General features: G+C 34.4%; 7 protein-coding genes across 12 annotated transcripts in view; 3 read left to right on the top strand and 4 right to left on the bottom strand.

The window, feature by feature from the left end:
* The window catches only part of LOC139107084 (kin of IRRE-like protein 3), a 138,518-nt gene extending 136,577 nt beyond the window's left edge, over positions 1-1,941 (bottom strand). For both annotated transcript variants that reach the window (XM_070664359.1, XM_070664362.1), the window contains exon 1: positions 1,612-1,941. In XM_070664359.1, the coding sequence (XP_070520460.1) occupies positions 1,612-1,663 (52 nt within the window). In that variant the 5' untranslated portion in view covers positions 1,664-1,941. The remainder of the gene's footprint in view (positions 1-1,611) is intronic.
* Positions 1-6,641, top strand: part of Rcc1 (Regulator of chromosome condensation 1) — a 50,420-nt gene extending 43,779 nt beyond the window's left edge. The window contains exons 6-11 of the mRNA XM_070664372.1: positions 3,834-4,048; positions 4,162-4,245; positions 4,544-4,923; positions 5,010-5,376; positions 5,450-5,722; positions 5,807-6,641. Coding sequence (XP_070520473.1) covers position 4,048; positions 4,162-4,245; positions 4,544-4,923; positions 5,010-5,376; positions 5,450-5,722; positions 5,807-5,997 — 1,296 coding nt within the window. The 5' untranslated portion in view covers positions 3,834-4,047 and the 3' untranslated portion in view covers positions 5,998-6,641. The remainder of the gene's footprint in view (positions 1-3,833; positions 4,049-4,161; positions 4,246-4,543; positions 4,924-5,009; positions 5,377-5,449; positions 5,723-5,806) is intronic.
* A 103-nt stretch (positions 6,642-6,744) lies between these two features.
* On the bottom strand, positions 6,745-7,977 carry Tim10 (translocase of inner membrane 10). 3 transcript variants are annotated; one of them, XM_070664395.1, is made up of 2 exons: positions 7,624-7,977; positions 6,745-7,377 (listed from the first exon to the last, which is right to left on the bottom strand). In XM_070664395.1, exon 2 carries the CDS (start codon positions 7,187-7,189, stop codon positions 6,914-6,916), a length of 276 nt encoding a protein of 91 aa, XP_070520496.1. In that variant the 5' UTR covers positions 7,190-7,377; positions 7,624-7,977; the 3' UTR covers positions 6,745-6,913. The 3 variants fall into 3 exon arrangements, with proteins under 3 accessions (XP_070520496.1, XP_070520495.1, XP_070520497.1); XM_070664394.1 differs by having other exon boundaries at positions 7,733-7,977; XM_070664396.1 differs by having other exon boundaries at positions 7,519-7,710.
* Positions 7,978-8,285: 308 nt separating this feature from the next.
* On the top strand, positions 8,286-10,748 carry LOC139107096 (p53 and DNA damage-regulated protein 1). Of its 2 annotated transcripts, XM_070664381.1 has the most exons (3): positions 9,721-9,859; positions 10,007-10,235; positions 10,309-10,748. In XM_070664381.1, exons 1-3 carry the CDS (start codon positions 9,854-9,856, stop codon positions 10,476-10,478), a joined length of 405 nt encoding a protein of 134 aa, XP_070520482.1. In that variant the 5' UTR covers positions 9,721-9,853; the 3' UTR covers positions 10,479-10,748. The 2 variants fall into 2 exon arrangements, with proteins under 2 accessions (XP_070520481.1, XP_070520482.1); XM_070664380.1 differs by lacking the exon at positions 10,309-10,748 and having other exon boundaries at positions 8,286-9,859; positions 10,007-10,142.
* Positions 10,749-10,762: 14 nt separating this feature from the next.
* Dredd (Caspase-8 Dredd) lies at positions 10,763-13,189 on the bottom strand. Its single transcript, XM_070664370.1, has 6 exons — positions 12,640-13,189; positions 12,210-12,472; positions 11,951-12,143; positions 11,698-11,823; positions 11,502-11,633; positions 10,763-11,420 (listed from the first exon to the last, which is right to left on the bottom strand). Exons 1-6 carry the CDS (start codon positions 13,175-13,177, stop codon positions 11,215-11,217), a joined length of 1,458 nt encoding a protein of 485 aa, XP_070520471.1. The 5' UTR covers positions 13,178-13,189; the 3' UTR covers positions 10,763-11,214.
* A 120-nt stretch (positions 13,190-13,309) lies between these two features.
* Positions 13,310-20,311, top strand: Rab3-gap (Rab3 GTPase activating protein). 2 transcript variants are annotated; one of them, XM_070664348.1, is made up of 20 exons: positions 13,310-13,384; positions 13,666-13,904; positions 13,974-14,084; positions 14,190-14,274; positions 14,340-14,457; positions 14,544-14,745; positions 14,819-15,146; positions 15,228-15,659; positions 15,734-16,104; positions 16,198-16,587; positions 16,670-16,870; positions 16,951-17,344; positions 17,439-17,533; positions 17,620-17,865; positions 17,952-18,125; positions 18,206-18,387; positions 18,464-18,685; positions 18,769-19,059; positions 19,266-19,418; positions 19,480-20,311. In XM_070664348.1, exons 2-20 carry the CDS (start codon positions 13,820-13,822, stop codon positions 19,633-19,635), a joined length of 4,236 nt encoding a protein of 1,411 aa, XP_070520449.1. In that variant the 5' UTR covers positions 13,310-13,384; positions 13,666-13,819; the 3' UTR covers positions 19,636-20,311. The 2 variants fall into 2 exon arrangements, with proteins under 2 accessions (XP_070520449.1, XP_070520448.1); XM_070664347.1 differs by having other exon boundaries at positions 13,371-13,485.
* LOC139107102 (acylphosphatase-2) lies at positions 19,061-22,484 on the bottom strand. The gene is made up of 3 exons (XM_070664393.1): positions 21,809-22,484; positions 21,482-21,608; positions 19,061-20,560 (listed from the first exon to the last, which is right to left on the bottom strand). Exons 1-3 carry the CDS (start codon positions 21,879-21,881, stop codon positions 20,446-20,448), a joined length of 315 nt encoding a protein of 104 aa, XP_070520494.1. The 5' UTR covers positions 21,882-22,484; the 3' UTR covers positions 19,061-20,445.
* Between the last annotated feature and the right edge of the window lie 130 nt (positions 22,485-22,614).

Below are 22,614 nucleotides of genomic sequence, written 5' to 3'. Positions count from 1 at the left end.
GTTTTTCATGTATTTTACATTCTACAACTATATTAATGATCTTTTAACATGCAATTATAAATAACACATTAGAAAAAATTAAAAACTAGAAAATTTGTAGAAGCTTAAGGAAACTCTTTCATAAGGATTTATTGCCAGGTATGAAAATATCGTAAAAAAATAATAAAAAAAAAGGAGAGAAACGTTTACGTTAAAAGTACGTCATTTTTAGAAAGATCTTATCTCAAAATTGATAAAAAGAATTGTCTAGCTTTTTTTAGAGAACTCCGTGGAATCGCTGAAAACTTCTCAAACACGGTTTCGTATATAATTTCAACGCGCGAAAAGCAGCTATCTTTCCACAATCTCCATCAGAAATTCTATCAGCGCCTCGTGTGCCGCAAAATACCGTGTGATGATTGATAGCGAAGAAACTAGGTTAACGGCGGCTCTTTTCTTTCTTTTTTTCTTTTTTTTTTTTCTTGCGTTTTGTTTCGATTGCCGGTATCCGTCTTCGCGTGTGTAATGCGCCGCAAAATGGACCCCCGAACGAACGTCACTCGCGTTTCGCAAACGAAGAACACTTTGAAGCGCACCGGAACGGAAGATGAGTAAATGTCCATCCCCGAATGAAAAACTTTAAAAGAGAAAACGTGTATTCTACAAGGGCGCGTAAAAGAGTGGACGTAGACACTTTCTCGTGTTCCTCTTTCTCCCTTTCTGCCTCTCTGTTTCGTCAATTCTACTCCAAACGAGACTCGTCGCTCATATTTTTTTTTTTTTTTTTAAGCAAACTGGCTTAGTCTCGATACTAAATTATTTTGATCATAGCTACTGCAATCTAAATTCACTTAGAAATTCCTAAGCTTCTTTGCGGATCCATTGGGAAAATATATGACTTATGCGATTTTTTTTTAACAAAACGTTTTAGAGATGTTCTCGTAATATTTAATAAAACAAATATGTACGAACGCCATTCATTGACAAAATAAGAATAATTTTCCGAAGGCGGTGTTGGATTTCTTTCGAGCATGTGGGCGAATACCGGTGATAAATCGTTACGACGTTTATCAGTCGGATTGTTGAGACATTGATACACATTCGTTCGCTCGGGAAAATCAATCCACTCTCGTCCAGTCGAATTTCTATTCCGTCTTTCATGCGAATTCGGCGCACGCCTCATTTCCTCTCCACCGAGAGAGCCGGCGAGGAAAGCTCAACAAGTCGCAAGGCCGCCGAGAACTCGTCGTCACGGCGATGCGAGTACGGAAGGCAAAGAAGAGACGTAATCAAGATCACGTTCGCGTCTCTTTTGTCTACTTGATTGCGACGTAACCAATTTACTTGGTAAAAAATAAAGATTAATCCGCCAGCTTGTGTAATTCGTAAAATGTTTTGCAGCTTTAGGTCAGACGGACAAACTCGCCCGTCTCTAATTTCCGCAAGAAATCGAAAGATATTCGTGTACATTTGCTAAATGCATTCGTAACACCGAGACAGGTTTCATTTTCGTACGTCGACTCAAATTGCTTTCAATTAATGAGACTTAATTTTCTCTCTTAATAAACCTTTCGCACGAGGGTTCACGCGCGTTCACCAGTTGAGAGTAAGCGCGTATTAAAAATTACTCACCCCCCAGCAGCAGCAGCAGCAAAAATCGGCGCGTCGTCTTTGTCGTCCTCATCCTCGTTCGCTCTACATCAAACGATCGTGTCTGCCGAGGCGAAGATCTAACGTCGTCGTTGCCACTCTCGATCTGACGGCCTTCGCGTTCTCTCCCTGCGGCCGTCACGTGGACCTCCACTCGTAAATATTTCGCGGGGACGTTCGCAAAAAATGCCGAGGGCGAACCGGCGGTTTCGCGGCGTCGATCGCGAGGGGTGTAAATCGCACGAGGACAATGAGAGACGGGAACCCAGTCGTCGAAGGGATGGCGAGGGAGAAACAAACCGGGGAAGCTGCGCGGGCGAAGTCTCGCCGTCGACTGGCGCGCTTCCGCGTATCCGACCCCTCTGATAACCGGCCGGCACCCTCTGCGCTCTACCGCGCGTCCGCCCTTCCGCACGGGGCAGAGGCCGAACCCCTCGCGGTCATCCTCCGCCGCGCGTTAATTCGCGCTCCGCTGCGAATCGCGACCGCCGCGCGCCGTTTTGCCGAACGATAACAAATTTCCCGCAAGCCCCGTGCTAAATTTCCCCGCTTTTCCAACCCCCGCGGTCGCGGACCTTTTGACGTAGACTGTATACACAAAATGAGCGGCGAGCGCAAATTTTTTTTTTTTTTTTTCCTCTTTTTCTACCAACGAGCTTAATTTGGTTTAATTTATCAAACAATCGGACAGCGATCCGCGCGGCTCTCCCGCTGCTGAAATTTTTCCTCGTTGCGTCATCCGTGATGACGTCACTTTGATAGATTGATTGTGTTACGAAAAATATGCTCACCACATTTAACCGATCGCAATGTGCGTGAGCGCGCTGCGGTTTCGATCTTTGAAACTTTCCGTGCACCTCCGTTGACTTTTCGCGCCGAACAGAAGATGAATTGTCCGAGAAAGTTCGCATGGTCAGCGGTATACGTGTACACCTGAGTTCCGTAAAAATTTATTTTTAGAAAAAGGGAACTGTCCGTGACTCGTATTCTAAATCTTTTTTAATCTTGTCGTCATTGATAAGATGGACGGCGGTTGTGATAAAAAAATTAATTTCTTATAAGATCCGTGGTATCAAGTTATTAATCCGTTCGCCGAAAAGAGGCAACCGGTTCGGGATATTAAACCGCGGAATCCGAAAGTTTCTTAACGCACGGCAGTCTGTTTTATAAAGCCACGTCGTAATATTTGTGAAAACATGCGTCTACCTTCGTTTATTAATTTACCGCGGTAAAGTTAGAAAATATTAACCGTGATCTACGAAGCTGTAACGCTTTATTTATTTTTTCTTTTTTTCTTTTACGTACTTACAAATATGCAAACTCGTGTAGTATAAAAAAGAACATCGAGCTTGACTTGAATTTGAATTAAATAATTGTTATAAATTAAAAATAAATTTACTTTGAAACATGTTTTAAAGAATAGAACGATTAACGACGTAAACTGAAAACTAGTCCATTGATAATTAATTTAAAAAATTTCTAATCCCCTTCTAGATGTAATAAATTTATTGGATATTTATAAGAATTTGTATTAGTATTATTCGCGATTTTTACAAATAAAATTCACTTTGATTACTTTCAAGTGCACGTTATGAGATGCAATATACCTTTTTGCCGCGCAATTGCGTGCGGATAGAAAAGGCAATCGAGCGGCAACCAAGTTAGCTCCCTTAGGACTCCCTTTCTCGAACATGTGCATTAAATGTGCTTTCATTGAATACTTAAATTGAACGAATGAGATTAAGATAATACGTACCATATAGATTTTGTTTAATACCATTTGAAATCTGAAAACATAAAAAAAAATTAATTAAAGAATAAAATAAAAACCATGTATAAAATAATTAAAAATACAATAATATGTAATTCAATTTATCATATTACATAATATAAAATATTAAATTAGTAAAATTAAATCAAACACAAGAGTCTCTACAGGAACATTAATATTCGATACGCAATACATAAATTAATTAACGTTGTACGAATTACATTTTACGAATTACAAATCACACAACTCACATGTTTATTTTTAGCTTTATTTAATTTTTCGAGATTCAGCCAAAAGTGTGGCCTCGCTTTTTTTTTAAAGGTGTGCGTGACTAATTTGTTACGCGTAAAAAAAAAGCCAATCTGATTAGTGGCAGACCAATCAACTGCTCAATCCGAAAATTAATTCGCGCGGATTTTGCCGTATACTTTAGCCCTCTACCTGAACTTCCGTGTGCGAGCCACGTTCAAATTCACCAATGAGAATCGATCGCAACGATTGAAGGCCGTTGTTGGTGCCATGCGTGCCATTCCTCGTCATACTCGGCGAATTGCGCAACAGTCGCGAGGCTTGGAGCACTGTACTTTTTTGGCGCCAAGAGATCGAGGAACGATATATACCTTTGATTCTTGTGAAATATCAGCAGAAGTGAGTACACGGATAAATATCGGCGTTAAAAGTGCCCGCAAAGACGCGGGTGACAGTCATGATAAGCGTTTTCCAAGCATTTTCGCAAACCTAACCTTGAAAAAATATTTCAGTGCCACGACGAAAGCCCACGAAACGGTCGGCCGAGGATCCCACGGAAGCGGATAAAGCACCGAAACAGATAAAAAAGAAACAAGGTGCAGTACCTGGCGAGTTTTCCGTTTCAAAAATACTTTTCTTATTTCTTTATTTTTATTTTATTTTATTTTTTTTTTTTCCTCCAAGCGCGATGTTGGCACGCAGATATAAACGTTGGAATCCATACAGCTGAACATTTTAGGATGTATTCGTTTTTAATTTTTTTTTTTTTTTAAAGGGATTAAAAGAGATAATATTTTTGAGAAATCTTTTTAACAAAAGATGATGTAATCTTATTATAAAAGATTATTGGGTTAAATTATATTATTATTATATTTATATAAATTTATTTGACAGAATTTAGTGTGAAACCTGATTTGCGATCACTTTCGCTTGGTGGTGTTATGCTCGTTTTCGGACAAGGTGATTTTGGACAGCTTGGCTTAGGAGAAGAAATTGTAGAGAAAACGCGTCCAGCAGCTATATCTGATTACCAAGATGTTGTAGCTGTAGCAGCTGGTGCTATGCATAATGTATGCTTGAGACAGACAGGAGAAGTATTGACTTTTGGATGTAATGATGAAGGAGCACTTGGAAGAGACACCACCAAGGAAGGTTCTGAGACAATACCAGGCGCGGTTGAATTACCTGGTAAAGCCATTCAGGTGACTGCAGGAGATTCACATTCCGCTGCCTTGTTAGATGACGGTCGAGTATTTGCTTGGGGCACATTTAGGGTACATTTCTCCTATTGATCTTCATAATTACCACTCTAGTCTACTTAAATTAATGTTATTTATGTAATAAATTAATTTGTCAATAGGATATACATGGATCTATGGGACTAACGTTGAAAGGAAATGAGCGATTTCCTGTAGAAATCTTACATGCTATAAAAGTTGTCAAAATAGCATCGGGTAATGATCATTTAGTGTTACTTAGTGAAAATGGACGTGTATATACTTGTGGACGAGGTGAACAAGGACAACTAGGACGAGTAGCTGCGCGTACAGCCAGCAGAAATACACGACAAGGAATTGGTCTGCTACTGACTCCTGCTGCAGTTGAATTTAAAATCAGAAAAAAGTTATATTTTGACGATATATGGGCAGGAAATTTCTGCACTTTTGCTAAGGAACACGAAAAAGGAGACATATATGTATTTGGTTTAAATAATTTTTATCAAATCGGTAAGACAGTTATTTACAAAGGCATTACATACTTTCTAATTTTATGTCTACATATTTACTGAAAATATTTTAGGTTTAAAAAACAACGATACGCATTTTCATCCACAAATATCGAAAACCTTTAGTGGCAAAATATGGAGACATATCAGCAGTGGAGAACATCATACCATAGCCTTAGATGATGCAGGACAAGTCTTTGTAATGGGTCGCAAGGAATACGGTCGTCTTGGACTCGGACCTAATTGCTCAGATGCAGAAGAACTTACAGTAGTTCCTACTTTAAGTTCTATTAAATGCATTGATATAAGCGCGGGTAGCAGAGAATCATTTGCAGTCGCAGAATCTGGTAATGAAAAGTACAAAAAAGTATAACATTTATTAAAAAAAAATAGCTGATTATTTATGAGATCCGATTTTTTTATTAAAATAGGTGAACTATATTCATGGGGTGCGGGAACCAATGGAAATCTCGGAACAGGAGACGTAAAAGATGTTGAGGAACCAGTATTAGTTAAGGGAAAGCAATTAGAAGGTAAGACAATAGTACGAGTCAGTGGTGGAGGCCAACACACTTTGGCTTTAGCAACAATTCGTCCAGTGAAAGATAAAACTGCTGGTTAATATTAAATATTATACATCAAGACATTGTATATGTGATATGAATTTAGACAAAAATCAAGAAAAGCAAATTTATTTCCGAACATTGACAATGTTACTTTGCTAAACCGGATTATAAAAAATCTTCCAACAAGTCTTCAATTTTATTTATCGTATTGTCATAAATTCATTCATTATGCTTACAATAATTAATATATTGTGTTCTTGTTGTATATTTACCATTACTACTAATTATTATTACATTTATATATATATACATATACATATATATATATATATATATAAATATGTCGTCAGTAAATTTTTCTAGTTACAAATAATGTGTTTGAAAGTATACTCGGAATAAGTACTTTAAATTAATAAAAAATTATATTTTGAATAATCAGTGAAAATTATAAAATGCAAAATAAATATATTTTACAAATTTGTACCCAATTTAAGTCTAATGTTAATTACTGTTTTATTTATCATTGTCGAAAAAATTATAATATATTAATTCCTGGCAAGTTTAATGATCTAAATATGTCGATATATTTATATTATATAGAACTTATATATGTTACATAAAACTCCTATATAAAACTTTATAATGTAAACATCTTTTCAAATGTTTTGTAATACAAATAAATATGTTTCTTCAAAATAAATTTAACTAATTAATAAATTTCTTTAAAATATATATATATATATATATTGAGAAAAAGAAATGTTAACATCAAGTATTTAAAAAATTAGCAAATTAAAAATGTATAACATGTTATAACGTCAATTTATTTATAATTTTTAATACAGAATTGATACTACAATTTATATCATTTTAATACAGATTACAAATCTTTGTAACTATGTCATAACTGAAGAAAGATCGAAAACATTTTAACAGTCGAAATTATGCAAGATGCAACTAATGGGAACAAATTTAATTTGTATTTGGTTGCTCTGCATTTTTCGCTTCTTGCATTGAAATCTGAGTAAGTTTCTTGCCGATACGTTCGTGAACGTCTAAGTATTTAGCGATACAACGATCTAGACATATTGATTCTCCTTTGCCTAATTCTGCCTCGGTATATTTTGGTGCTATACATTTTCTGTGGCATGCAGATGTCATACGATTATACATGTCCGACATCATTTCTATTTCTAAATCCTGCACCAACTTCAATTTTTCTTGATCCAATTGAGGTAACGCCGCCATCCCTCCAACTATTTGTACTCTTTAATTACGCTTTCTTCACTTAAAAATCTTGTATTCTTCCGTAAAAATATTAATCTACAGTTTTGGACTCGCGCAATCGTCTAATTTTCATCATTTCATATCTCCTGTCGTTGACGCTTCTTTTAGCGAGTACAAATGCGTAAACTCCTAGAACAGTGGCTATGGACCTAAAAGATAAAAAAAAATATATAATTTTCCACAATAAGGCATACGTACAAACGATCATTCTTTAAACCAGCGAGCTTAAAGATTATGAAAAATTATTAAACTAGATGAATGTGCAGATTGTAAACGTATGAAATATTAACCTGAATCTAATCACTAGTTTAACTTTTAGGTTAACGTGATGTGTGAAGCTCAGACGCGAGAAATAATCTGCGAGGAATTAGTCCCAAGATGTTTTTCACACCTACCATCCAATTCCTACCTTCGCCCAAGTAGGCAAAGCCATGTCTTTATTTAATCGTTACGATAGCGTTATTTCACCATTTACAAGGTAAAAAAAAAATTTTTTTCATGTACCTGAACGTGTACTGAACACCATGCGACCGCCGGCAATGGCTTCTAACCTCTCTCGACGAACCTCACGTCGCTACGTCGTGCTACTTTTATTTTGCCTATGATAATTATCGTAAGGCACGTTCGCGCCGGCTCTTGCCTTCACGTTCGCGTGAACGTTACGTCAGCTTAGGATATCTTAATAAAAAGTCGCCGCGCTCTTATCGCAACCTTTTTTCGCTGTGCGGATCGATTTCAAAAGGCGCGCTTTAAAAACTGCTGACTGAACGAACTTCCTACTCCCATCGTCGTGCTGAGGGAAATGAGAAAATTTGCACACGTCGTTTGTATCGTTACGGACACTGGCGAATACGGAGAATAATTATGTATTTTAATAACGCATTGATAAAAGTCGATTTTTTTCGTAATTTTGTCGTAGTAACACCGACGATTTAAAATCGGATTGGAGCGGAGCTTACCGTAGAGGGTCTTTAACATATAACCTAAGAGTGAACTACGTGGTGCGGAAGCAAAGACTCGCAGTGAGATAGCACGTCGAAGATCAGCAAAGGTAAATTTTGTTACCTCGATAAAATTTCGAACGTGTGAAAGGATTACAAGCGCGTACAGTCATAAGAAATACGCGTCGCGTCTGTATTTCGTTTCGAGACGCGATGTCACTTGATGCGTTCCGTCAGTAGTAAAATTTTTCATCGCGAGGGCTACCTCGCGACGTGTTCGTCACCCGCGTCGTTCCGAACAAGACGCTGGCGTTACGCGTGATTTCTGAGAAAATGAGCATGGACTGGAAAAGCAGGATATTGTGAGGATTATCGCGCAGCTTCTGACGCGAGAGCGAATACAGCGGCGAAAGGCGTGCGGTACGTAACAGCACGGTGGTGCGACGTAGAAAGTAGAAGAACGATGTCTTTGCAACATTGGCTGCATATGCGACACAGCATCGACATACCATGGAGGAAGACTTTTGTCAGGGAGTCACCTAACGTGCAGGAGAAATCCCCGGAGAGGTACATTCGCCAGCTAGCCTTTCAGGGAAACGAAGCTAGAGCTGCCTACGAAGAAATTATTCACCGAACTAATAGTAGCAATACACCGCCAGTAAGATTAAAGCATTTAAAATCAAAAGCCATCGAGAGCCAAAGCAACTCGAGTACGAATCCTACTCCTGTTGCACAATCAAAGAAAAGTGTACTTTCTGACGATATTGTGTCAAAAGTCACGACTAATACGTTGTTAAAAGCAGTTGAGCAAAAGGACTTGAAATTCTTGCAAAAACATATGACAACGGACAACGTAAATGTATCCGACGATTTCGGCTGGACGCCGTTAATGTCTGCTGCTTACTGTGGCCATTTGGAGATTGTACAGTTCTTGCTAAATCTTGGGGCTAACAGAAGGACCAGAGACAAATCTGGTCTTACTGCAGCTCAATTAGCTTTAAAAAAAAATTATTTGAGCATAGTCGCTTTGTTGAAAAAGAAATCTGACTCAATAAGCAGTATTAATCAATTGTCTGCAAATATTCCAAATATTAATAATATAAACGCATTGTCAATGCCGGTAGAATCTTCAATGGAAAGCAATAAAGATGTTGCCGAGGAGAAAACGCGCCTAAAGGAAAATACAGCATTTTATTGCGAAATTTGTAAAACAACTTTTCACGAGACAACTCTACAAAAACATGAAAGTTCTACTCTACACATCTTCAATGCAAAGCCAAAACTGAAACATGCAATGTATGGAATATCGAGACAAAACAAAGGATATAAGATGCTTTTGAATACAGGATGGGATGAGGAAGCTGGTCTTGGTCCTTCTGGAAAAGGAATAAAATATCCTATTAAAACATGTTTAAAAGTAGATCGAAAAGGATTGGGACAGCTTGCAGAAAATGAATATAAGATTACTCATTTCAAATCGGGCGACGCAGCTGCCGTTAACAACCCTAAAATACCTAAGCAAAAATCATTGAAAAAAAGAGACAGGGAAAGATTACTTCATAGAGAGGCCAGGAAAGAAAGAGCTCTCCGTATAGCTTTGTCTTAAAATAAATATAAATATAAAAAATTTAATTGTGATATTAGTTCCAAAATTAAATGCAATAAAAATAATTTTTTTCTTATTATGCTTGTAAGTTTATTCTCAGCTTTTATTATAAAATAAATCACACGTTAATATTCGGATTTTTAAATAAAACAAAAATTAAAACCTTTTCGATATTCACAGATATACATATATAAATAAAAAAAATACATTAATTTAACTTGTGTGTTACAGATGGCAAATGACCACCGAACTTTACTGAAACATTTAGAAACAGTTGAAAATAAAGCTGGTGAAATTCTCACTGATCGCGAGGAAATAGTTGCTTTGGATAAGAGGAGAAATGACGATCGTGTAGGAATGAGAGCACTTCAAAAGCAGGGGCAAACAAAAACGTGGATAACAGTAGGACCGTTGCTTTTAAAGATGCCATCTAAAACAGCTGAAGAACTGCTTGAGAAAGGTAGTATTAACAGGACAAAAAATATTACTTATATTTTTGAATTGCTACATTGAGTATTATTTTTATATTACAGATCAGAGAGAATGTAATACTGCCATTAATAAGTTAAGAAGTGAGCTAAAGATTAAAGTAAATGAATTACGTGATTTAGAGTTGACTCCACCGGTACCTGGATTAATGTTAGAACCTATGTCTCAAAACGAGATGAATGCAATCGGACAAATTTTTGGTCGAAGTGTCTAATATTTAATAAAGTTTTTTTTTTTTTAAGTATAAACAGAATAAAAATGTGGAATATTTAATTCTATATAAACCCTGTATACAATTGTGGAATGACAAAAATCAAGAATGTCAAACTATCTATGAAGAATGAATGGGGGCTTACACATAACGATTTTTTATTTTACTAAATACTATAAACTGCCCGCGTTATTTATTATATATTTTTTCGATCGAATAAACTACGGAAAAAAACGAGAAAACGTGCGATCAGCTGAATTGAAAGGGACAATCTTCCTCGACACCGATAACTTTTGATTATTCCATTTTTATTGTGGAAACATGTTTAACATGGTTATTTTCTTGTTATAAAAAAATACATTAACAATCTAATAATTTTTAATCCTAAATTGCAATCAAACAAAAACGGTAACTTAGTCATACGCCCATATAGGTGGTCGAGAAATTTAAAATGAATAAAATAATAAATCCGTCAATCCCGAGGTTTCACAGCACAGTTTCCGAAGGTGCTCGAGAAGTATCTGTAGGTTGGGAAGAAGAGTTGGAGGATTTGAAGGCCGCAGACACGGACGGCACGGTCAGACTGTCTAATCACCGTTCCCGCTAACGCCGTGGCCACGGTAAAAAAAAGGTAGCGGCCATTACAAAAGAGGCATGGCCTTGGCGTTGGCGGGAACTACGGCCATTACAAAAAGGGCGTGCTCACAGCGTTGGCGGGAACATTACATTTGTTCTTTAGTCAGGTTGTAGGAGCAACTTGCTTCAATTGAAAATCTGAAAGCAAGCGATCTTTTCGTATCTCTGGTAATTGTGCGATTTGACTTCCATCTATTATTCCTTTCATTTCTCTTATTGATTTCATTATTTTTCTAACACAGTCATTGAAAGTAAGCTCATTACCATAAGTTTGGATAACTTTACAAACTTTTTGTATGAACCACGAGCCTGAATGAATAATAAAATATAAGATAGTATTAATCTATACTTTGAATTATTGTAATATACAAATTATAATTTATTACTTACCTTTTTCTTTATCACGGATTGATAAAAAGCCTTGCATCGTTGACATAAACATATAAAAGTTTTCAAACCGATGTGTATCTTCTATAGATGCAGTAGGATTAGGTAAACCATCAGTTGCCAAGCAATTACTTCCTAAAAATAAAATATTTTGTAATTAATATAATTAAGTACTATTTTACAGAATTTTTTTCCTTACCTTGTGTCTTTCCTTGGCAAGCTTGAATAATAACAATTTTTATAACATCTATTAATTCCATGCAACAAACAGCTTTTTCAATTATATCAAGAGAAACTTTTTTTTCATCTGATGATATAATACCTCCTATAATACAATATATCAGTTACGAAGTTAATTATCACATTTTATATAATATCATATTTTATATAATTAGAAGCAGAAAGAATTCAAATCAAATGAGAAAATTTTGATTTTATTAAGCATTACTTACCTTCATAACCATGGCTCAAAATACATAGAAATAAACAATCATATTTGTTACCATAATTTTTCGAAATATTTTTAATAGTTTCTAATATTTCGCCTTTTTTCAGATTGTGAAATATTTCAACTTTGAATCCAAAAGTTTTAAATGTTTCATGTAAATTACTACAATCTGCTTCTGTGCCACATCGTGTTTCATACTGAAAAGTTTAAGACTATAGAATATAAAATATATTTTTATTTCTGAATAAAATTAATTAAAATACCTCTTTTCCAAAATACTTCTGATTTATAATAATGCATAATCCATTATTAATAATCCTTTTATCGATGTGTTTTTTAGAAAGAGACAATTTTTCTGGTGAACTCAATTGTAAGTAATTTTTATCATTTGTTTCGACAGTTCTGAGATTATCAACATAAAGATTATTCTCTAGTTCTTCCAATTCAAGACAAATTATTTTTAAGTGACCATCTTCAAACATTTCTTTTAAATGTTTTAATAATCTTTTAGCATTATGTAGTTTATCTAAAATAGAACAATATAAAAATTAGTTTGTCTTATGTTCTAACATCAGTTCAAGTAGAATATTTTATTGTATTTTATTTTACTTTTACTCAAGACAAGAACCAAAAGAAATATCCCAGTTTAAATTTTTACCTCTGTTACTTTATACATAATTAAAATTAATTTACCTTTTGAAATTGTTATATATCCAATTTGCATCCAGTAAAGCAAATGTAATTCAAGATATTCTACATTATCCAATAATGGTTCATAATTAGAGTTTTCAGATTTAACACAGTTTAATAATAATTTCTGTTCATTCTCATCCAAAAGTTCGCATAATTTATATAAACATTTCATAACTACATTTATACTTTTTGAATATGATGGAAACCTTGGAACATACTGTAAATCTAGACTTTTGAATGATATTCGTAATTTTTTAATTACTTCTCGATTGTTCAAAATGCACAAGGCCTCTAAGACTTTCTCTTTCCAATTGTCTGGGTGATTCTTTACATAATCTACAATTATGTAAGGATTTTCTGTTCTCGTTTGAAGTAGTCCGAAAATCTCGTTAAATCCATTTGTATAATTATCTGTTATCAAAAATAATATCGATATCTTTTCGTCGATATCAAGATCATCTTCTATCTGCCTTAAAATATTGATATTAATGACAGTTTCTGGTGTAGAATATACATCACCATCCATAGACAATAACATTGTAAATTATATAACATTAAAATCTTTCCTTTTTACATGAAATATACATTAACACTAATTAACAATTGCTTAGCACCATACGTTTCTTAATAACATTAACCTCAATCATACATTAATAATAAAGAAAAAGAACAGTGAGTCAGAGTGAGTGAGAGTGCACAGCAGCTGATCAGTGCAGCTAGTTCAGCTACAAAGAACAAGTCCTATGTACGGAATAAAAACTTAACCTGATTCTTCTTCGGTGTAAATAGAGATGTTTTAAATATTTCGTATCAATTTGATACGCGTATCAACCGATTTAATTACAGGTGTAAGCTAGGCCGTTTTTAATTTTCTCCAAATCTCTCAAGTTTTGTAATTAGCGTATCGTATAGTAGTATTACGCGAATAAGATTTACTACGTCTTGTCATTAGAATTATAACACATATGTTATTGATCTGTCACGATTTTTTAATGATTGATTATAATTTTTTCTTATTCGTTACAGGTCAATTAGAAGATCACGAGTACGAAGTATTTAACTTTCGTTCAACGTACAGTATGTAATACGAATTATGTTTATCATGTGCTTAAAACATTGCGGCAAAAAATTAATTTTTTAATTAAATATCGCCAAAGAGTAAGCTACACTGCTGTACGAGATGTCCTGTCAAATTAGAGAAGTAGCATACATACCACATGTGGACACTGTTAAAAAAATTCTTTATGAGGATAATGTTAGTAAATGTAAGTTTTTTTTACTTGACATGTTACATGTGATATATGTATTTTGGCTTATCAGCAGAATTTTTTTAGTTGATTATATATCGAGCGATGAATTTCCTCTTCAAGACTGTGCAATATCATTATCATCAGTTGGAGATGTACTTACAATGGCTTGGAACACAAGGATGATTATATTTGTGTGTAAGTGCAAATTCTATATGACATTATTTATGTAGTTATTGTGTGCATATGTGCAAGTGCTTATATATGTATATATAAAATATGTTCTTTGATATTTTCTAATAGCAAGATGGGATTCACAAGAATTAAATGAGATAAAAAAAAATAAGTTCCATGTAGTGTGGCATGGAGAAGTGACAAAAGAAGCAAGGTATGTTAAATTGTCCATTGGTCTAATAGTATTATTATTTAAATTTTAATAAAAATTATTTTCAGTGAATGGGTAACATCAGTGATCTGCTTACCATTAATATCTTTAGGAAAGGCTGCTGGTCCAGATTGGACCTGTATAGCTGTTGGATATAGCACAGGATTTGTTAGATTCTACACGGAAGTAAGAAAATGTGCAATTTTTTTTTGCTACAGTTTATTCTCTTTTTTTTTTTTTTTAAATTAATTTATTCTTTAATTTTTTTTCAGACAGGTGCATTGCTGTTGGAGGAGCAAATTCACAACGAGTCAGTTTTAGGAATAAAGTGTCAATCGTTTTGTTTGCCCAGACATGCTGGAGATGCAGGTTCTAGTGAAGAAATTTATATATTGTACAATAGTGGCGTTTGTATATTGCAAGGATTTCCATTGTTTTCAACTTTACGTGCCTGTAGAAATCATTTAGCTAAAGGTATATCATTACTAATTGATAAAAATTTCTTATGTTTAAAATTTTAATTAATTTAATTATTTTTGATTTACAGTTCAAGCAAATTGCAGCGATTTGCCACCAGTCACAAATTTGTCATTTAAAAAATGGACGTTTAAAAATCAAGACATTACAAACGATTTAGAAGTTGTGGGTACAACGTCAATAAATAGCTTTGATCATTTAATGACAGCTTCGATATGTGGTGGATATAATGCAGCATACAGATCTAGTGCACCGCAACATCATTTAGTTCTTGCGACAGGAAAACGGCCGTTTATAGGATTTCATTACGCATTGGAAGGTGGTAATGCACCAGTACTAACAGATGTTGCAATAGCCATGGCAAGTAAATTGGCTAATGCTATAGGTACTGCTGTGCCGTAAGTGGTTTTTGTATACCATTTAATTTCCATTGTACTTACAAAAATTAATTTACTATAATAAATTTTTTTTTTTTTTAGGTGGTTTCGTGGAAATTCTAAAAGTGCAACAGCTGAAACGTCGAAAGGTACAAACCACGAATCTGTAGAAACAATGACATGTCGATTTGGTTTAAGTGATATTATGAGAGAAGGTTATTCCATCGTTTGTAGTCCGAACAAAATGTTTTCGGTCATATCAGATGCTATGGGAAGAGTAATTCTCGTGAATAATAAAAAAGGTATAGCTGTGAGAATGTGGAAAGGATATCGCGACGCTCAATGTAGTTGGATCGAAGTCGGTGAAGAGAGAGATCGTGGAATACGCAGAAATGTTGATAAATCTGGACGCAAAGTTCCTTTGCGCACCGCTCTATTTTTAGTTATATATGCACCAAAAAAAGGTGTAATAGATATTTGGAGTGTACAACAAGGCCCAAAAATTACTACATTTACCGCTAGCAAAAATGGACGGTAAGTCATTATTATAAACTTTTATTTATGCTGTTACTTCTGTTAAAACGCTTATCTAATGTCTGGTCTTGCAGATTACTATACATTAATTATGGCTTTTTGGGCGCAAATGACAATGCCACGTTATCGAAAAATAAAGCGCAATATTCCTGCGTATTTATCGATCCACTTGGAGGATTAAAAGAAATTTGTGTGCCATTTCACTTTGCGCTTAACAGCAAAAACGGAAAACGGGCACGCGACATACATCTACTCAGGAAACTAAGAACATTTCTGAGGGAAGAAGATTTTAATGAGGAAAAATTAATTTCCAAAGTTGCTGATACTTGTCTAGGTTTGGAAACGAATGAAGTCCGAATACAAACGATAGAAGTTTTGATGAATAACAAACATATCTTACCAGATGCTTTGCTCGCTGCAACAGATTCTTTTGCAATAAAACAAGGTAAACGCATTAAGCTGTATATGTCACCAAATGTTTTACGTTGTATAACGCAGTACACAATTAGTACAAATATTTTAAATTAATATCTTACAGAAGAAATAGAAGAAGAAGGGAAAGAAGAATTTGAACCTACTACTAAGATACTTCGTCAATTAGCGATACAATTGCAACGAATAATTACATTTTATAAATATGTCAAGTTTCAATTTGATATGCCATCTGAGTCCAATATTTCAACGATCGATAATGAAATTAATGTTACAAATTTATCTTTAGCACTATTAACTTCGGAACGAGAAGTAAATCGTATTATTAAATTGGCTAAAATGTTAAACAATTTTAAAAGTGACGTTTTCGTAGAAACTAAAGTCAAATTTAAAGATGAAAATGCTTTCTTTAATTTTTTATCTTGCTTTGAATTGGGAACATCGAAATTAATTGGTTTACGTAAAGATGTAAAGGAGGAAAATGTACATGAGATTTGTAAGTATATTTTATATTAACTGAAAATATGCCACTAAAAAAATAATTTTTTTTTATAAAATGTGATTAATATAATTTTTAGCACAATTGATATTTCAAAGACTGATATATTCCGACGATATAATAGAAAAATGGCAAGAAGCAGCTAAAAACAGTAACATTCAACCGTTTATTTTTATACGATTAGCGCTAATATATTGGATGAACAAGGAAAGAGCTACATTTTCAGATATCGAATTAAAACGTTTTACGCAGCTGCTGCGTGTTATTTGTTTGTTAGCAGGTAAATTTATTTCAAGATATTACACATCTGTAATTAGTCCACGTGTGAGCTACTGAATTTAATTAACTCTTATTTGACAGATGTAGAAGAGATATGTGTTGAATATAATGAGGTCTCTTTGTGGTGGAAGAACGTACGCCTTATTTTGTCAGAATCCATAAAACCTTTCAACGCGTTTACTGCCGCGTTAGCGTGTAAGGCAACCGCTATGATTTTAGAGAAGTATAAAGAGAGATTACAAAATCAGAAACTAGCAAAGTTAAAAGATGATGGAAATAATGAAGAAAATTTAAAAAATGAGAACGTTGTAAATGAAATAAATATATTGGAAAATAATAAGCCAAATAATGTCACACCGGACGATGAAATGTACAGTTCAATTAGCGAATGGGAGAACGTCAGTAACGATACTTGTCAATTTACTTTGTTAATTGGAAATCTTGAGGATATTGCCATTTTAAATGCTGTTGTTAAGTACGTGTCGTAAAGTATCAAAATGATTAAGGAGATTCAATGTAAGTAACATGATTTTATTCCCATTGTAATAAATCTTATTCTAACTTTCCAGTCAGCGAGTTACACCAGACGAGACGACGCAATTCTTTACTCTGCCATTCGCCCGAAATGATATTTCTTTGGCGACAATTCTCTCTAGAGGAAGAGGTAATAAAAATTAATGTATAATTTATAATATCCTATTTACATTATATTCTATGCTTTTCTATGTTTCATACTCTTGTTTGAATCAGGCTCGGTGTCTGAATTGGTTGCGAAGTGGCTCGGCACAACAGGTATCGATCCAGCGCGGTTAATTGACACGACCGACGTAGAATTCGATCAGCCGCAATCAATGAATTTCGTACAATTGTCCGCTGACGACACACTGAGCGAAGAAACTGCTGTTGATGTTTCTGAACAGGAGCAATTAAAACTTCTTTCTTTATCAGTAGAAATAGGAGACGAAGTAAACACAACTGTGGAAGCATGCGTTTTAGGCAAGACATATTTTAGAAAAAGAATCTTTAGACGTAATGTTACGTTGTAAATTAAAATTCTTTTTTTTTTCTTGTTTCTTTTCCAGACAAAATTACCATACTAAAACGTCATTTTCCGTACAGTTTAACGAGCAGCGTTTTATTGGCTAATTTATGCTGGGAGTTTGCTATGTCTTGGGATAGAGATGTCACTCAGCTGGATTCACTCGCAGCTGCTCTGACCGTTTTACGACAAATACCTATGAAAAATATGAGACATGGTTGAGTTGCTCTTTCAGCAAATTTTTCTAGAGTGTCTGGATTTTTATTAACGCATATTCTTTTTGTGTTTATTCAATAGGAGTATGTTGTCTATTATGGACTCTTCACATAAAGAAAAGAATGGAAGCGACAGCAAAGTTGATGAACAAACTCGGAAAATTACCAAAAGAAAGATTATGTATGCAAGATGTCGGTTTATCTGACATTCAATTAACAACATTTTTGCAGCATTGCGTTACGTTCTTGGATATATTTATCGATGTATGTAGAAAATAGGTAAAAAAAAATTATGTAAATTGTTCAAATTTTAGTATACGAGTTAATTTACGTTATGCAGGTCGAAGTACTCGAACGAGGAAATAGTGGGATAATAAAATCGGAAGAATTGTGGGACGGGCACTTCGGTGGGCCACAACCGTTCGCCGCACTAGCTGTCTCGCAAACTCCAGCTTGGTATGATTTGATTTTGTTACACGTACAAGTGGCTAATGTTCTTTATATGATGGCATGTCTCAATATGAAAATGTTGAAGCCATTGAACAATTTGTTTGAATCCGTGGTAAGTGACATATAATATAACGTGGTATGATTAATTAACTACATACGCATTCGTGTATAAAAAATATTTTTTGCTCGTTGCAGGTACAGCCCTATCTCTTTCAAGACATAACAGACAAAGCGATACTCTCGTGGTATCGAGATGACAAGAGAGATAATATACGTACAGAATTTTTATGTAGAGTAATTACAGCATCAATGGAATTTATTCATCGAGAAACCTCTGACGGCGTGACGATTAGTTCGACGCAGGCTGTTTCATGGATGAGCAAATGTCAAACGTTAGCATCTATCTGGAAAATTAATAATGACGAGTTGAGGATCCATCAAGCCTGTCAATTGTACATAAACGGTTTCGATCGTTTGGCAGAAGAGGTGACTGTATAACAAATTCCTTTATTCACTTCATTTTTGTACTTGCATGTGCTTGTAAGTGTGTACATGTGTGTACGTACGTATAAGTGATCGTAGGTGTATACTTACACACACTATATACATTACAGATGCTTATACTTACATCATATTCTACATACTATGGTTATACTTATGTCTATTCATTACATATATTTATTTATTGTTAGGTAACTACAGCGGTAACCGATATTGAATGCTTGGCTGCAAACTTATTACCTATAGCCGGAAGAAGAATGATGGCGTACCTTTCAAAAACACCTGATCTTCTAAAAGAAATGTCACGAATGAGTCCAGCACTTACGAGATACTTGGAAAGCTTGGTAAGTGTGTTCAGATCTGTTTGTTGGATTTTAATTTTGCTAACTATTAAACTTTTCTTAGAACGTGCCTGAAGTAGTCTATACAAATTGTTCGAATCCCGACACCGTGGAATTAATTCGTCGAATATCTGTGCATTTACCTAAAACTCATTGTGATTATCACATTATACTGTTAATGTTAGATGCAACATTTATTTATGACGAAGATAATAATTAATTAATTATGAATATTTTAAACTGTGTCCTGTGATGTATTATAAAATGTAAAATTGAAAGCACTAGATTTTTATCTGTCTATACAATTTATATACATATAATATAATAAAACAAGAAACCATTGTTACGTATTGCTCGGTCTATTATAATTTAATTATTTCAAAAAATTCGAAGTGATTTCAATAATGTTCGATATATCTTTAAGCTGCACTCTATTTGAATATCTGTAATATTTTATATTAGTATGTTATTACGTATACATATATCACAGGACATTAATTAATGTTGTTTCAAAATACACATATAATTTATCTGATATCTTTACGGTTGTATGTAAAAGAAAGTATATATAAATCATTGAGTTAATTATTAAATTATAAACATTCCAGATATTATCATTATAATCAAAAAATCCTTAATGTCACATACACATACGGGTGAATCATAATGGATGGAAGTAAATCGTTACCGACCCGTTCCGTATGTAGCATTACACAGCGTTAATTAAAGTTCAATCGGTACCTGCTGCCATTCATTATGATTCACTTTGTATATTCTTATAAGTAATCAACTTTTAAAAATTTTTGAGTATAAAGGACTTATAATTTAATAAGAATATAAATCCAAAATTATATCTCAGCCAAATCGTATATAAATTATCGAGATAAATTAACAAACGCGTATTTCATAAAATTCCTGCACAACTCTCTGTATATAGAAATTTTTAGCGCATTTTACGCTACGCGTGTAAATCAATTAATTTGCATTAATATTAATGCAACTTTAAATACACATTTAATTATGTGCTATCTTAGAAACGAATTGCAAAACCTTGATATTGCTGCCTTGTAACAGTTTCCCAATTTGTAAATTCGCAATGATGTATCTCACTACCTGGACTGCCCACAGATGTTAACCACTGTGACCTGGAAATTGAATTTATTACGCGTTATTATATATTAAAACTATTATATAAATGTTACTAATAATATTGCATATAAAATGCCATCGATACGCGATGCTGTTGAATTTTCCTTGAATGATCAAAAATACATATCATTTGCCACAATGTCGACATATACTTTTATATAGATGCAATTGACAGACGAAAAATCAAGTGGTGGTCGATTCCAAGTTTAAGAAGGCCATACAAATGTTTGATGTGCTGCCAATTGCGTCGTCGACATCATTTGTCGTTACCAAACAACGTTGACGAAATGTGCGCATTCTGTATACGAATGCATTTACCACTGATATTTAACTTGCTCAAAAATTATAATTACTGATTAATCAAACTGAAACTATTTTACGCAAAGCTATTAAAATACATTTTCTATAATTAATTAATTATATGTTATAAAATTCGTTCTATATTTCTTTTCAATGAGTCTGCCAGTTTTCTTTCAAGAAGGGCAAATGCATTCCACTTCTTTACATTTATTATATGCATATATTCGTTATTCGTAATAAACTTGAAGATTTAACTTAATTAACTGATTTTTTGTGGCCTCTTAAGAGATCTTTTAGAAAATTTAAAATTGTTTCTTGTGTAAGGTAGCGTGCACTCTTAAAACGGTGGCTGCATTAGTACGTAGGTATAGCAATCGTCGACGAAGGAAAGAGACGATACGTCGCTGCGTCATTATTTCATTAAGTCGTTGTTAAAGTCAGTTTTCGACATACCGCTTGTTACATGGCAATTGTTAATCAAGGCCACATACGATTGAGGAACCGCACGAGCACGCAAATACGATTCGGTGTACGTATGCAAGTAATTCGATGGCCTCTTTTGTAACTAAATAATCTCGATAGTTCCGGACAGGTATAGATATCAATTTAAAACTTACATTTGGCTGACGAGTGCTTGGGATCCCTGCATCTTCCCGAGGATCGTGCCTGATTTACTGTTTTTCACCCAACCGCAGATATTCAATTGCTGACAAATATCCCTCACGTATTTTGGAAAATATACACCTGGAATTTTATTGACTGTTAACATTAATTTGAATATAATAAACGCTAAAGATAAAGTGCGCTTAAAATAAATAATGATAATGACTATATAAAATTATACGTTTTACAGATGAAGAAAAAAAAAAGATTTATGTGATATCACAACGTATTGTAACGTATTATCAAAATGTAAAGTGTAGGAAATGTTTAATCACACTCACCCTGTACTTTTCCAAAAACTTCGAATTCGACGGATACCAAAGGTTCATGACAGAGGGGATCATCCGTCGCCATCCTGTTTGAGATTAAATAAGACGAAAAAAGAATTCGATATTTGTCTTGCCCAGAAAGCGGTTTCCAGCGCAAACAAAATCGAAAATAAAATATATACAAAAAGAATTGCGTACAGAATCTAGTTGGAAATGAGAGATTGATATCGGACTTTGATGCTCGGTTGCGGTCTAGGGATGCTTCACCTTTCGTTGCGACTCACCTTGCTAGCTGATTCTTGTTGCGCGACGTTTACGTATCCGTGACGCGCTTAATAGAAGATCCCCAAATAGATCACCCCACTACATTGACATTGATTCAAGCGCGATCGATTGGGAATCGACCAACGATCTAATCTTTTTAAGACTAGCTAGCCACACACGAAAAAAAGTATATTAGATGATACGCACACGTGCGCACAACGTATACGTCGCATCATATAGTATAATATCATCATCGCGAGAGCTGCACATTTCTTTACATCATCTTTTACAATATTTTTAACAAGTATCAAAAGAACGCGCTGAACATATCACTACGAAGAAAATTTGATCGATACGATAACAGTGATTATTGCAATAATGTTGAAACATAAGTAAAAAGAGGAACCAACAACCAAATTGGCAATTGATCTCTTCTCCCTCGTCACGAGGGAACATACGAGGGAGTTGTTCATTGTGGAAACATTAAATGTAGGCCAGGCGGGAGACGGGACGACAAGAGACGAGACGACGGCAGAAGGGAGGAGGGAGCAAGC

This window comes from Cardiocondyla obscurior, linkage group LG12 (genome assembly GCF_019399895.1).
Source record: "Cardiocondyla obscurior isolate alpha-2009 linkage group LG12, Cobs3.1, whole genome shotgun sequence".
In the NCBI taxonomy this organism is placed as follows: domain Eukaryota; kingdom Metazoa; phylum Arthropoda; class Insecta; order Hymenoptera; family Formicidae; genus Cardiocondyla; species Cardiocondyla obscurior.
This window is presented reverse-complemented; position numbering and strand designations above follow the sequence as displayed.